The sequence below is a fragment of the Tachysurus fulvidraco genome, chromosome 14 (genome assembly GCF_022655615.1).
Source record: "Tachysurus fulvidraco isolate hzauxx_2018 chromosome 14, HZAU_PFXX_2.0, whole genome shotgun sequence".
Taxonomy (NCBI): Eukaryota; Metazoa; Chordata; class Actinopteri; order Siluriformes; family Bagridae; genus Tachysurus; species Tachysurus fulvidraco.
Window position 1 is genome coordinate 16,258,970 of NC_062531.1, and position 15,863 is coordinate 16,274,832.

Below are 15,863 nucleotides of genomic sequence, written 5' to 3' on the forward strand. Positions count from 1 at the left end.
GAATTGCTTTGTTTGGTTTTTTTTCAACTTCTGTATTTGTTTTTGCAAGCTGCTATCTATTCCTTTTGCTTCTATCAAATAATATTTCAGATTTTTCAACTTGAGGTAGCTTGCTTTGTGTGCCTTACTTGCTTCATGGTAAGGGACATTGTACATTCTTTGCCATTTTAGATCTGCTGTTTTGTACCCTTCTTTAGAGTGTAGTGCATTAGTTGATGTCTTTCTGAGGTCATCCTGTGAAAAGAGCATGCATGGCAAACTGAATGAATCCATGCTTGGACTGTATGTCAACCAGTCTCTCTTCTGTTTCTCTCACCCATTTGCTGACTTGCTAAACTGGAGATACTCTGGAAATTTCTTTCCTTCTGAATCCTTGGGCATAATAGTTTTCAGGTCTGTCCGACTGGCAGTGGCTAGCTTTCTTATGATCACCTCACGTTCACGATCTGTGAACATCTCTGGCCATAATCCTGGATCAATTGTCAAAAAATCTCCTTCACTATTACCTTAATTTCTCCCTGTGCTTACGATTTATTGGGTCCCTCAGATGTTTGTCATTGACTGAATAATTAATAAATACCTTGCATCGGACTAAACCATTTTTAGGGAGTGGTGACGAGCAGATATTTGGAAGACTTATTATATCAAATTGTATGTTTCTGTAGTTTTCATTAAGATCTGTGGCATACGACTATAATTAATATTAGAATTATTCACAGAAGAGGTGCCTATAGTATAGCTGCTGGGTTTTTGTGGGGCCCCCTGGGCAGTGGGGGCCCCTGTAATTGTCACCACCTTTCACCCCACTAGTGATGGCCCTGAGTGCAGGACAAGAAATACAAGACAATCAGTGCAGACAAAAAGTTACAAGACAATACAAAAAGTACAAAAAATACAATACACAAAAGACAATAAACAGTAACAGTGCTGACCAGTGTAAATACTGTATGTAAATACTGAACGTTCAAACAATATGTCCCGTTGTGTATTTTTGTCGTTTTTTCTTAATATCTGCCTTAAATTACACAGTACTTATAGTAACTATTTACTTAGTTTTGGTTGTTCTCAATCCATTCTTCAGACATTTTTTTAACATCATATAATTGATTTCTGTTGATTTTCTGTTCCATAACAATGGCGTATACACACGCTTGCTGTCAAAAGCTATATTGCAAAACAAAATCAAACAAGCATGGTTACTCAATGTTTCCTTTATTTGTGCAATTTTAGAGAGAACAGTCTCAAAATATACTTAGAAACAACACTTTTATTACCATGAATCCAGGGTTGTCCAGCATGTGCCTCACATTGGAGTGATTATGTTAGAAATATATCAGACTGAAGCGAGTGAGTTAACATGAGATTCACTAAACAAAAAACAACCACTTTACTACTACTTATTAGTATAAATTTGTCATCTAATTAAATTAAAAGGAAAATACTTAATGCTTCTAAAGCTCTTTTAAGGTCGAAATGGCTACCTTACAATACCATTTAATGTAGGAAGAGATGTTCTACTGATTTACAAGACATAGTCACATGCTTCAGATAGAACATTTGTATTTAAATTTGTATAAAAACTTTGCAAAATATATCTGGACATATGTTTAACTAAATTTTTATTTGTGCATTTTAGTACAGAATTTGCCTTAAGACACTGACTTATCATGCAAAAGGTTATGAATGCATTCTTTACTACATTTAATGAAGTCTGCTCGAAATTCTATAAAACATATCAATATTTGCAAATACCACCTCAGTCCCTGAACTTGGAGAAATATGTGTGTACATTTTTTGTCTATATCTACATAAACCCATAAAATCATATTTATTAATGATATCATAATCAAAATAACAAAGTTAATAAGTTACATTTTTCAGAAGAATTTTACTGCAATTGTGGAGTTTTCTTTTTGCTTTTACATGCATGTTTCTCTTTTTCTCATTGGGTATTTTCCAGAATTAATGCAATGCCCTGGCCACCACCAATACAGGCTGATCCCACTGCATATTTGCCACCTCGCCGCCTTAAAATAAAGAACAATTTATGAAAGTTAACACAAACATATCATTTAAACTATACCTTTAAAAAAAGATCTGCTTTGTAGGAATACCAGTAAGATTATGAACAAGTCTAGGGAGTACCTTAGCTCATGAACCAAATGTACAGTGATTCTGGACCCAGAAGCTCCTAGTGGATGGCCGATTGCAATGGCTCCTCCATTTACGTTAGTCTTTTCTGAGTCCAGTCCTAAAGCTTTAACAACTGCTAAATATTGGGAGGCAAAAGCTTCATTCACCTGACAACATAAACACAGCAAAACAATGTAATGTATTTGCATACTTACTGAATTCATGCTTATATTCATGTTCTGAGGAGGTCATAATTACATATAACGTAACTGCATGTCTAGTGGTGCACATACCTCTACTAAATCCATGTCATTTAATGTGAGCCCTGCTTTCTTCAGAGCCTCGGTTATAGCAGGTACTGGACCTAGAGCAAAGAGATATGAATTGGTGTCTTATAGATTTATTTATCTTTTTCGCAAGTGTGTGCACAGTTTGATATGTTACTCACCAATACCCATAATTGTAGGGTCACAGCCTGAGATGTGATATGCTACAATTCTAGCCAATGGAGTCAGTTTGTGCTCTTTAACAGCATCCTCACTAGCGATCACCAAAGCTGCAGCTCCATCTGACACACCCTGTAAAAGAAAGTTATTATAAAAACAGTAAAAAAAAATACATTTTTAAAGTCAGTCTCTCACTTCATGTTTACTAATCATTAAATATATAAAAAAATATAAATCAGAAATTATGTGGTTATTAGTAGGGCATTGTGGTTCCTACTGAAGCATTGGCAGCAGTGACTGTGCCCCCTTTCTTGAATACAGGTGGGAGCTTGGCCATCTGCTCCAGTGTTGTTTGTGGACGAGGATGTTCATCTTGGCTCATAACTATTTTCCCTTTTTTGCCCTTTACATCAATAGGTACAATTTCAGTATTAAAGTAGCTGGCTTCATGAGCTGTAAAAAGAAACAACTAGATTTAAGAATCAAAAAGTATGGAACAGAAAAGCAACACATTCTATATTGCATGAGGTTTCTGAGCACTATTCAAAACAACATGAAATGTTAGTTACATAAAGTGAAACATGGAACTTGCATTGGTCTTCGGGTTTTTTCCATCATGGTGTGAATAAAAACATGAATACTAGTGCACACACTCACGTTACATTAGAGGTGGTCATTTCAATTCATTCTGGTGCCTTGAAAATTTGATTCCATTCACCAAAAAGATTTGTCCAGTGACCCTTAATTATTGCAAATTATATCAATACAACATGCCATTAAACATATTTTAGGCTAATATAAAGTCACTGAACTGACCTCACTTCACTTCATGAGTAATTTCATTTGCCTTGTTTTTTTGTTTAAAAATGCCAAGTTGTCAAGGGATACATTTTAGTATTATGAGTCATCAAGTGTCATGCCCAGAGGTCTGGTGAATTTATTTTTGAGAAAGACATTCAGTCAGTGCAAGTTGTTTTTGAGAGAGTGGGCACAAATGAGGATACATATTAAAAAAATAATAATAATTAAAAAAAAAGGACAAACAGTTGTTCTCAATTCTACAATAAAAAACAATCTTGCTAGAAAAGCACAAGCACAAATAAGGTTTGTGCTAAACTTAATTCCACACTCTTTTTCTTCTGTGCAGACCCTCACAACCAATGGTACTCTCCTTTACAACCAACACTTATTCAATACTGTGTTCTCTGCACAGCTTGGCTCCTGCCCCTTTTTCTATTGTAGAACCATTAATGCTCACATCCAAACTGAATGAGGGAAATATCTTGTTCATTCCATTCATTTACAAACTAGTTCTTTCTGTTTGTATAAACTACATGTCTTAGTTTGTACAGAATCTGTACCATTCAGTACAATCAGGCTTAACACCAAGTCTGGTTTTGTAAAAAGCATAATAAAATGAAATGAAAAGCAGCCAAAGTAGTCACGTTTTTATACAGGTGGGATTTTAGTGAAATATGAATCATTATATGGAAGTGATTTAGGATAATTCATTCCCTTAAACAAATCGTCTGAAGTTTTCGCAGCAAGAGCCACCTGCATGTTTGCTAGGGAAGTGCCATGTCTTTGTTGGGCTTTTTGCATAGCAGATGCTAATTCCTAGACAGCCCTTCTTGGTGTTATGCAGCTTCTTCAATGCTACTCTCACCTTGCTGGCACATCTAGGGTGTAACAGTCAGTGCTATAGTAGATGTAGGTGAACAGGACACTGCCAAGCTCTGTGCATGTGTTGATGATGAGGTCTAGTTAGTGGCAGTGGCCGGAGCACGTGTTTCCATGATACCTGATGGATCTCCCTAAACTGAAAGTAAGCTCCTTGTACTTAAAGAAGGGTAACACATAGGCCACAAGTGCAGGTTCTTGGCACAGTCAATTAAACTTCAGATTCATACCTGCCTTCACATGGAGGTTTGGTGTTAAAAGAATCTGGAGATGCCATCAGGAACATCATGCTGCCTGCAACATCATCCAGCTTGATCACTCTGCTGGTAGGTCAGTGGGCTGAACATTTTTTCACGTCACACAGACCTCCACGTGCTAGCCAATGTTACCCTTACTGATTAATGGGATGAAATCCAAAGAGCCATCCTTAGATGTTGCACTGGTACAGTAGGCGTTGGGTTCCTATTGGTACATGAGGCCCTGCTTCAGGTGGCCCGTGTGTTTAAGCAGTTTCTAGCTGACAAAGGCACTGATGCCATTGACTGGCATTTACATTTCCAATTACATTTCTGGGAAATTATGTTTTTGGAGGATCTGAAGCCACCAAGTAGCACCACAGACTGTCCAAGAACTCACTGATAACAGGTCTGGTATGAGATCCCTCAGGACATCTCATCGGGAGCATGTTCAGACAACATCATGCAAAGCAGGTGGGAGCCATAGAAATTTCTAATTGAATAATATGTTAATCCAGTCCTCAATAGGTTGATGATTTTGGTTTCTATCGACCATTGCCACCATTTTCACTTTTTAAAATTCTGTTATGTTACAGCTGGATACTACAATCATTCAAATTCTCTTTTTCTTACTCACTAATCTACACACAGGACCCCATAATGACAAAATGAAAACAGAATTCTAGAAATGTCTAAATGTATTAAAAAGAAAAAACTGAAATGTCACAAGTATTCAGCAAAAACACTTGAAAGTACAGCTCAGATGCCTCCCATTTCTATTGATAATTGCAGAGATGTTTCCACACCGGGGGGCATGGTGGCTTAGTGGTTAGCATGTTTGCCTCACACCTCCAGGGTTGGGGGTTCAATTTCCACCTCTGTCTTGTGTGTGTGGAGTTTGTTCTCCCCGTGCCTCGGGGGTTTCCTCTGGGTACTCCGGTTTCCTCCCCCAGTCCAAAGACATGCATGGTAGGTTGATTGGCATCTCTGGAAAAATTGTCCGTAGTGTGTGATTGTGTGAGTGAATGAGTGTGTGTGTGTGTGCCCTGCGATGGGTTGGCACTCCGTCCAGGGTGTATCCTGCCTTGATGCCCTATATAGACACAGGCTCCCCGTGACCAGAGAATAGTTCGGATAAGTGGTAGAAAATGAATGAATGAATGAATGAATGAATGAATGAATGAATGAATGTTTCTACACCTTCATTCAAGTCAACCTGAATAACAATGCAAATCAGAGAAAAAAACCAAGCCTTGTCAACCAAGACTTCAAACCAAGTCAAAGGAACTTCCTGAGAGCTCAAAGACAGGATTGTTGGAAAGTACAGATTTGAGGAAGGCTTTCTGCTGGGTCTGAATACTTTCCAAATCCACTGTGTGTGTGTGTGTGTGTGTGTGTGTGTGTGTGTGTGTGTGTGTGTGTGTGTATGTATGTATGTTTTCCCCCATATTTCAGTCAAAGAAAATGCCTTCACTGACAACACTATATGATTGGAAACAAACATCATAATATAGTAATGAATAATCCTAGATAAGAATTAGTTCTGTTTTCATGCTGCCTTGTAGCAAAATACCATAAGTACATTACTGACCATATTTCCATCTCTGCTGTGTCTGGTGAGCATATTGGTCACTATCCTCTCGAGTAATCTGGTATTTTTCTGCCAGATTTTCTGCTGTGATGCCCATAGGCATCTTTATGTGAAGGTCTGTGAGTCCTGCCCACAGTGTGTCCTCAAGCTAAAGCAAGTAAAGAAACAGCCATAATTCATTCTTTTTAATTAAGATTTGATTATTTATATCGTTTTTCTTTCAAATAAGTCCATCCTCTTGTCTGTAGACTTACCTTCAAATCAGTGCCAAACTTGGTGCCAAAACGAATGTTGCGCACAGCATAAGGGGCCTGGCTCATGCTCTCTGACCCTCCACAGAGGACAATTTCTGACTCTTTAAGGCATATCTCCTACAGATCATACAAAACATTTAGTAAATTTTCCACACAAGGGTTTCACCAAACATATTTTACCTTAGTTCTGAATTTCAACAAAATGACAAAATATCAGATACTGATTATGTACACATAACTGAACATGTTAGTTAGTGGAAGTGTGCTTACGCTTCTTAAGTTTTCACAGTATGCATTTCGATTTTTACCATTTACATGCATGCTTTACCTGAGCTCCGCTAATGATGGACTGGAACCCTGATCCACAAAGGCGGTTCACAGTCAGAGCAGGAACTTGTATTGGCACATTGCACCGGAGACCCACATGACGTGCAATGTAGGGAGCATCTGCAGAGCTCTGTAGGAAAATGAGAAACAACATATACACAGGTATGCTATTGAAAAGTGTGCAGTACCACTGCTGGTGAATTTTGTGAGGTATCGGCTGTTCAGGCTTAACAGTTGAGGAAGTTTAACCTGCCACAGGAGCTGCTGAACAGTTCTACTCAGCCATCATAGAGTCTGTTCTGTGCAAATCAATGACTGTCTGGTTTGGATCAACAACAAAATTAGATATCAGAAGACTACAGAGAAGGGTTCGGACTGCTGAAAAGTTTATTGGTGTTCCCCTACCCACCTTCCAAGAACTATATAAATCCAGAGTGAGTAATGGGGCTCAGAAAATCACTCTGGATCTCTCACATCCATGTCATCCGCTTTTTGAATGTTTACTATCTGGCCGGCACTATAAAGCCCTAAATATCAGTACAACCAGACACAAGTACAGTTTCTTCCCAAATGCGATCTACCTCATAAACAGTTCCTCCATTATGCAATAACAACGTGCAATAATCTTACATTTGTTTGTTACCACCTCCGTTCTAGTACATCTCGATTCTCGTTCTAGTTACCACCTCCTTCTTGCATATCAATCTATTCGATTCCATTCTATCATCTATAGCACAACTGCACATACAATTTTTTTTTTTTTTTTTACATTTTTTTTGTCTATTTGTATTTCCATATGCTTATTTTTATTTATTTTATATTCTCATCTTATTTTTATTGTTTGTGTGTTGTCTCTGTGTACTGGAAGTGTAGAACATTAAAACAAATTCCTTGTATGCACAGGCATACTTGGCAATAAAGCTGCTTCTAATTCTGATATCAGTTACTCACCTGCATGACATTACCCATGATGACACTGTTAACTAGATCTTGAGCAACATTAGCAGAAACAAGGGCAGATTTAGCAGCATGCTCAGCCAAATCTGTAGCACTGTGGTCTTTAAGAACACCACCATATGTTCCAAAGGGGGTTCTTTTAGCCGACACTATAAAAACACCTAGACCAAAGAAATCAGGAGTAATGTTAGCAGCAATTTAAATCACATCTGTAAAATAACCCTTCACAGATCAGCTATTAGTCTCTTATTAAATATGCCAGTGATAAAATGTCTTGTAGTGAAACTGACTTGTATATTTGTTAGTTTGTATTTTGTTACTACAAATGACAGACATTAAATGAATTGATACGGTTGTAAAGATAATCATTTGCCAGCTTTTCTGATCAGTAACCTTTGCTCTAATTTCAATTCAATGTAGGCTACATATGCCGGTTTCGCCAAATAAAGCAAGACAACGATTAAGAGAGTGCAGATGCAGTCTGAACTTTAACGCAAGATTCAAAGTAAAATAGTCATGATTGATAACTGAGAGCAAAACTAACAAATATCTACAAAAAGCACACGCGTGAAACAAAACATCTAAATTGTGAGAGACCAATTATTTACCTCGTAATAGCGACATTATTGTATTTTTATCTGAAATTTGGCGGTCAATCAATTCTCTTCGCTGAGTCCTTAATACTAACTCGTCATCAGTGACCTTTTACCTACATACTAGTGTTTCTATTCAAGACTCATTATTCGCTATATCTGCCTAAAAAAATTTAAGTGCAAAACATATTATTGTTTCACAAAAATATAACTATTTAATAAAACCGTATATTAGGCTTTTTTTTATTTAATTTGTACTGATTTAAAAATAATCGAAACTGCGTTTGTAAGAACTTACCTACATATACTCTTGATAATTCGTAGTAAACGTCAGTGTCATTGGCTAGATGAGCGAGTAGCTTGTGTTCTCATTTCAACGGTTTTTATCCATTCTTTAAATCAACATTGGCAAAGACTGGTTGTCGAGTGGTCATGCATATGCTTGCAAGACTGATTTTATTAACGGGGTATGTTATTTACATTTCATTAATGTATGCTTAAGTGTCTAGCATATTAGCAAGTAGGCTTACCGAAGAACAATTGCTTGGGCTTTGTAAAATCTACCTAGCAAACAAAATGTTTTGTTTAATTTATGGAGAGACTGTTTTAAAGAACGTTTCTTGTGCTATGCCTATGTGTCGTGAGTATTCCGAATGAGCTTTTGTAGATAGGCACATTTGCATGAGTATACGCATGTATGTTGTCCCCATGTTGATGAACTTTACACATTTATTTCCGGCTCTGTCCTCAGATGCAGAACTGTAAGCTCTGTCAGGCATAGCCACTGGATCACCTCAGGGGTTTTGCTGATGACTTCAGTCCCGCTGAGGTCAGTGAAGTGAGGTTCGTGATGAAAATAAAATCCACTTGCGATTTTAACTCTGACTTTGTTCTCATCCTGAACAGAGCTGAGCCTAAGAAAAAGAAGAAGGTTGACCCGCGCCGTGAGCTTATGGTAAAAGAGCGTCTGAAAAAGAAGGTGAAGAAGCTTGAAAAAATCCCACCCGAGCTTATTCCTATAGAAGACTTTATACCTCCAGTCAAGTACTTTGATGAGACCAGGTAATATAAATCTATAACTTACTTGCTGATGAATTACAGGGTTTTAATCACAAAAACTCTTCCATCCAAAAGAGAGGTTTACTTGTGGTTGTTCACATTTAAAAATCTGAAGTTTTTTCATTTCTAAGAGCAATTCATAAACCCAGAAAGTATGACATATTAAAAAAAAGTGTTTAAAACATTTTGTGTTACTGGGTATGATTTTGAGATAATAATAAAAAAAAACATTAATTAAAATATCAGAAATTGAAATATCCGAGGTTTACACTAGTTCCTGAGAATTGACATTAATTGAAACAGACACAATTTATTTTTTAGTTACAAAAGTGCCTTATGTGTAGGCCATGCCTTCTAGGTGAGCCCAAGCTTCTCCCATAACTTTGCCACTGTGTCAATGTAACATTGATGTACACTAATACAAGTTATCAATGAAACTAGGTGACACTTTTTTTTTTTCTTACCATAAAATGGCTGATGAGTCAATGGACATATGACTCTAGAATGATTGTGCAGGTGGTTTGAACTCTAACAATGCTAGGAAGTCCTGCCCCTCAATTTCTCATGACTTGCAAAGAAGCCAGTCAATAGGTGTTTGTGTGGGATTATCGTTTATTGTATAATCACCCATTACAACAGCAGTGAGCAGAAAAGCATCTCAGAATGCACTAAACATCATACATGACTTCTTTCAAGACCTGGAATCTGGGGCAAAGATGGGTACATTGGACATTTTAAGATTAGAAAAAAAATCACCTGTTTTTGGCTGATAGGACTATAACTTGATGTGGTGTTCTGCTGTTATAGATTGTCCACCTTAAGCTTTGAGTGTATTGCATTTTGAGGTGCTTTTCTGCACACCAAAGATATAGAGTTTGAATTACTTTAGACTACCTGTCAGAGAGGTCTTCTATTCGCCTTTGATTTCTTTCATCAATAAGGTGCTTAAGCCTGCAGACCCTCTGCTCAAAGGATGTTTTTGTTTTTTTGCACCAGTCTTTGTAAACTCTAGAGACTGTTGTATCTGTACAAGTAATGCCAAGCCAAAGAGAAGTTGGATACCAAGGTAATGATAATCTTATATTTCTTACCTGTTATTCAATAAAAATCTAAGATATACTGTAGCTATGTAGTACTAAGACTTGTTTAAATAAAAGTTAATCTGTCATCCGAATAGATAGACCAGATAGACCTACTTAATTAAATTGCTCATGACTGCCAAATACTTGGTAAGAAACTATATTGGCATACTACTGCAGAATTTTATTTTTGAATTAGTATTTGTTGTTTTTCTGGTGGGTTTAGAAGCAGGAAGCATGAAAGCAAGAACCACAACAACAGTAGACCTGTTAGCATGCATAATAAATGTGAAAATTGTCATTGAGACACCCCCTCTGTATTATAGCTCAGCATCTATAGCAGGGGTGGGCAAACTTTTTGACTCGCGGGCCACAATGGTTTCTAAAATTTGACAGAGGGGCCGGGCCAGAATAGGGGATTGGTGTGGTTGTGGGAACTAATATAAATTAAATGTAAAAACCATTACATGAAAAGATTTGGCCTTTAACAGGCAGCAAAACACCGTTGTGCTTAGATTATGGTAAAAATTGTTTTACAAATGTATTAATTTAATAACGTAGTAATAAACTCCCATTCTGTTTTAGTGGGAACAGTGTTGTTGGTCTCCTTTTTTTGCAACTGCATCAATGTCTGGCATTATATTTGTTGTGGCAATTATCAAGATAGATCCGAGGTGTTGGTCAGTTAACTTGGATCTGTGACAGGCTTTGTCGATATTCATGACTCTGAATGTCTGTTCACACACATAGGTTGAACCAAACAATGTCAGCATCTTCTGTGCCATCCTCCAGAGGTTTGGAAACGTGGCGTGAAGTGAAGCATAAAAGTTTGCCTTTGCTCTCCGGACACAAGAGACCCGCTGTCTCAACCATGCATTCTTTTAAAAATTCGCCTTCGGAGAAAGGCTTACTGGCCTTTGCTAATTTGAATGCCAGCAAAAAAACTTGCCTTAGTACTTGAATCGCAGTTTGTCTGTGAAAAAGGTTTTGCTGAGTCCATAAATTAGCCGTCAATCACTGAGCTGTAGCCGCCCGTTCTTGTGGAGACTGCTTACTAGCATAGTTAGCATGTTTTGTGGGAAAATGACGGCTTATGTTGTATTCTTTAAAAACTGCTACAGTTTCTTGGCATATCAGACATACAGCTGTCGATCGGACTTCAGTGAAAAAATATTTTGTTTCAACTCTTTATTGAACACTCGGCACTCACTGTCTGGATGAGCAGATGAGCTCCAAAATTTTGCTATTGAAAATGCATATCATGTGATTTCATGTGGTATAATGCAGGATCACATGCTGCAGGTGCCTTGAAGACAAGACTAGTAGGGGGAAGTCATGTTTTATTTACACATACAGCTTGCCACTTGATACAGATTTTGACAATGCTGTTTTTTGTACTGTAGCAAAATGATCTGCTTATGCTTGCCAAGCAGATCATTGGACATCTCTCAGAGCTGTTTTGCAGCAAGCAGCAACACATTAAAATTTGAGCCTAATTCTAAGTTATTGTACAGTACTTATTCAGTGGCACATGTCGTGAAACATAAAATGTAATAATACTATTAATAACTGAATGATTAACATGTTTAGCATGTGAAATTGCTGTACATTAATTTACATGGGAAGTTTGATAATCTACGCATAAGTGCATGCAGTAATGTAGCACTCAATTTTATTCTGCATCGCTATATTGCCTTTAGAATGTTTCAGCTATTATTTTTGTCTTTTGATGAAAATATTTTTCAATTATACATATACATGCATATATACTGCCTGGCCAAAGAAGTGTCACCACCTTGGTGCAAGCAAATTGATAAGAGCCTTCTGTTGGATAAAAACTGCAGTAATTAACATGGTTCAGCTGGCAACAAGTTATTGAACCCTAACTGATGCATTGAGCAGCTTCTAATTTTTTAAACAACCATGTCAGAAGATATATTCTATGATTGTGGAAAAGATGCTACTCATCTCAGAAGGGTCAAATTACTGGCCTTATGGAATTCCTCTCAATCAGGGAGGCAAGGGTGGGCAGGGAGAAAAAGGGGTTCATAAGAGAGGGGCTTTTCCTGCACTGTATTTTGCTGCCAAATGGTCCTTGACCAGTTCGATCCCTTACCTCATCTAGTGACACCACATGGGGACATTAGACTCATTCCACTGTCACTTTCAGTAATCTTGTAATGAACTGCTGCTGCACCACTTCTTCAGTACTACTCTTCTCTGGCAGCAGCCACCATCAACGAGTGTCTTCAAGGCATTTGGACAAATGTGAATATGCTTGCAGAGTTCACTGAACATTTGTGCTCACAGTGCTGTTTTGGGGTGGGCTCGACCTGTGTCTAAATAGCCTGCTTTAGATTTGGGTACACCAGCAAGTTCATGACCACAAGCTGTTGGAGCGTGAGTTGGTCTTTTTCTGACAGTAGCAGCAGCAGGTTATAAGACACATGTGAGTGTCACCACATGTAACCTGCTTTGAACTGCTTCCTTTGCATCCAGAGACAATGCACAACCATGCTCCCACCGCTATGGTGGGTATTCACAGTTTGTTTTAGGACATTTAGTAGTGTAGGTGGGTTTATTTTTCAGTGTGGGTGTATTTGTTTATGGGGCATTAAACATGGAGATGGAAATTTGCATTTGTGTTTGTATTTTGGCACTTGGGTCATTTCACAGCTCAATTAAAATAAAATAAAAAACAATGCTCATGTGTTTGTGTATATATATACTTCAATTTAATAAAATACAGATTGATGGACTGAAACTCCTATAAGATTAAATGAAGTGGATAATAGTTATTAATCTGTTATTATATATTAGTCATTTTATTCATCTGTGTGTTTGAATACTTTCTCTACCAGAATCTGCATATTTGGATTCAGAGAATGTGTGTATGGGCCATTATGCATTCCTTGAGCACAACTGTCTAGTATTTTGACTGTCTATATAATTCATATTTATAGTTAAATTAAGGAAATTGTTAGTTCAGAGTAAAATTTTAAGCCAGATTGCAGAAGGGATTTGGCCTTTTTCTGTGAATAATGTCCGACATGTTTTCTTGTTTAGATTATTGATATAGAAGAAAATGTGTTTATGCTATTTGACCCCATATCACTGTCAACATGGCGAGAGAAATAAACAGATCAGTTAAGACTTTCCTGGACAATGTGCTCTCAACAGCACAACAGTGTTTTGGTGCTTTGCAAACACTTTTTTTTAAGTAATTAGTAATAGTTCCTATTAGAATACAATTCTTTATCAGCACTGTAATGAGAGAAAATTTTGAGTAATAACAATGCACTATAATGTATAAACACTAACCATTTGAAAATAAGCGAACACTGTGATTGTGTGACTGTTTACTGAGATTACATGCAAGAGTGTACCACCGCATACTGTCACATCAGCTAGTCATCATTAATATTTGCTCAAGAAACTGTCATCTAATGCAATGGGGCTGAACCCAGCCTTAGTCTTATTTGTTCCTCTATGAAGATTTGTGAATAGGTTTTAAAGAGAATCTTAATTATGAAATTTAGAAACAAGTAAAGGAATCTTTGGTATGATTGTGATAATCTTTTTACAGACATACCAACCTGCAAAAAGTATTTTCCGGGAGGTATTCCCGAAAAAAAACCCCAGAAACCATCACATCAAGTGATCTACATTAAAAAAAAAGCCCTCTGCCATGGACCACGATGGCGCTCCTGTTTCTAGATACACTTATTAATTCGGTTCGGGAGAAGAGATAAAAGCCTGCCCACACTGACAATTGATTGGTTGACTTACTGAAACAGGCCAATCAGTATGCTCTCTGTTTTACATGCGCTTAAAGCTAGGGTCTCCGATGTTTCAGAAATGCTTCAGAAAATGAGTCGGAACACATATTCACAGATTTGAGTTTCCAGAGTCAATAACTCCTGAGCTAAACGCTGTTACTACTCAAATAACACCTCTTTTCTATCATAGTAATGTAGAGAGGCAGGGACAACCGCGTTTTTGCTAGTAACAGCGTTTAGCTCAGGAGTTATTGACTCGGGAAACTCGATGCGGCCAACTTTATTTAAGACGCCGAGGTTGCTTTTTTCCTTCTTGATAGGTGAGTAACGTTGGTTTTGCTTTGTCTCACAGAACTAATATATGCCGTCCTTTGCATGATAATGCTTGTGTGTCATTTTTGCTTGTTTGTTTACCTGCAATCGTATTGTTCTTCCCTTCAGCTATGATAAAGACACATTTCTTTCCATTAGTTGCCTGGGTTACGTATGTATGTGTGGGCGGAGCTATCAATACAGGGGTGAAACCCATTTGGGTTAGGAGGGTGTTTGTTTTAGTGATTTCAAATATCAACGTTGGCTTTCAAAGGTCTCTTGCTCCCCCTCCCTCTCTGTCGCGCACATGCGCTACAAGGTTTGGAGCACAGTCTCTGTCACGCATGCGTACTCTTGCTCGCTCTAGCTTCCGGGATATTTTAACTAATTTGCAGGCATCAGGGAGCCGCTAACAACATGCGGGAGACTCCCGGAACTTCCGGGACACTTGGGATGTCTGTTTTTATTATGGCTCTCAACAAAAAAAATTATTTTCACTTTTATTTTCAGCAATAGCTTAAGAGATAAAGCCTAAGTATTTAAAGGAGGATATTCAGTTTTTTTCAAGAAATGAAATCTAGTTTGGGTGGTTTGCTTTAATTAATTTCAATATTGTATGCTTTTAGAGTCCGCAGTCATCTCAAGTTGACTTTTGAAGAGATTGAGCGAAGGGCACTGCTGCTTAAGGAATGGTCCAGATACAAAAACTCCCAGCACCAGGCTGACATGACTGCTATAGAAGTGGCTCTACAGGCTCAGACACAAGCATTAAAAGAGCTTAAGCTGGAATCAGAAGAGCTTTACAAAACAGCACTTGGCCCTGACTGTAGTCTTTTCCCTTTCCAGCACCATGGTCCCTGCTATACACCACCTCTTCAAAACCAAGAGGCCCCTTATGGCAAATATAACAACATTACACGAGTGTACACTCAATGATATAACTTAATTGACTTCTGTAGTAATAATGAAATAAAATATGAATATATAAACTTTTGGTTTGTCATTTTTATAACATTTGAATTCATTTCATGACTTATAATGAGCAGTACTAAAATGCTTATCTCTAGAAAGGCAGGCTGTGTTACTTTGTATTTTTATAGGCTAATTGACTCATAAATTAATATCAATGTATCAGCACTGTACCTATAGCAGAACTTTAGTTATTAATCCACCTTACTGTCAAATTCAATTGTGTTTTATGGGTAAAGCATTCATAATATCAAAACACTGATTAACAAGTTTTGTTCTACTTAAGAATCAGTTTTAGGAACTCTGCTTCTCTCAGTGTACATGGTTATCTTGGGAAACAACCAGAAAACATAGGATTCGTTTCCACTGTTATTATGCTGTTGAATTCCAGTTATATATCTCATCAAAACTATATCTAAATATCTAAATTGTCTATGTTAACTGAGTG

The 15,863-nt window shown here is 37.5% G+C and overlaps 2 protein-coding genes across 2 annotated transcripts; one reads left to right on the plus strand and one right to left on the minus strand.

Moving 5' to 3' along the window:
* Positions 1–1,196: 1,196 nt before the first annotated feature.
* acaa2 (acetyl-CoA acyltransferase 2) lies at positions 1,197–8,462 on the minus strand. Its single transcript, XM_027171042.2, has 10 exons — positions 8,233–8,462; positions 7,619–7,785; positions 6,669–6,797; positions 6,341–6,457; positions 6,087–6,234; positions 2,857–3,032; positions 2,582–2,711; positions 2,427–2,497; positions 2,146–2,300; positions 1,197–2,027 (listed from the first exon to the last, which is right to left on the minus strand). Exons 1-10 carry the CDS (start codon positions 8,246–8,248, stop codon positions 1,943–1,945), a joined length of 1,194 nt encoding a protein of 397 aa, XP_027026843.1. The 5' UTR covers positions 8,249–8,462; the 3' UTR covers positions 1,197–1,942.
* A 54-nt stretch (positions 8,463–8,516) lies between these two features.
* mrpl40 (mitochondrial ribosomal protein L40) lies at positions 8,517–15,435 on the plus strand. Its single transcript, XM_027171055.2, has 4 exons — positions 8,517–8,684; positions 8,969–9,046; positions 9,124–9,279; positions 15,073–15,435. Exons 1-4 carry the CDS (start codon positions 8,650–8,652, stop codon positions 15,380–15,382), a joined length of 579 nt encoding a protein of 192 aa, XP_027026856.1. The 5' UTR covers positions 8,517–8,649; the 3' UTR covers positions 15,383–15,435.
* Positions 15,436–15,863: the final 428 nt, after the last annotated feature.

Excerpts from the sequence above, each read along its gene's own strand:
- mrpl40 (XM_027171055.2), top strand. The coding sequence starts at position 8,650 with ATGCATATGCTTGCAAGACTGATTTTATTAACGGG. Across the intron at positions 8,685-8,968 it reads AGACTGATTTTATTAACGGG|ATGCAGAACTGTAAGCTCTG; the intron begins GTATGTTATTTA and ends CTCTGTCCTCAG. Across the intron at positions 9,047-9,123 it reads ATGACTTCAGTCCCGCTGAG|AGCTGAGCCTAAGAAAAAGA; the intron begins GTCAGTGAAGTG and ends CATCCTGAACAG.
- acaa2 (XM_027171042.2), bottom strand. Across the intron at positions 6,458-6,668 it reads CCATCATTAGCGGAGCTCAG|GAGATATGCCTTAAAGAGTC; the intron begins GTAAAGCATGCA and ends TATGATCTGTAG. Across the intron at positions 6,235-6,340 it reads AGTTTGGCACTGATTTGAAG|CTTGAGGACACACTGTGGGC; the intron begins GTAAGTCTACAG and ends TACTTGCTTTAG.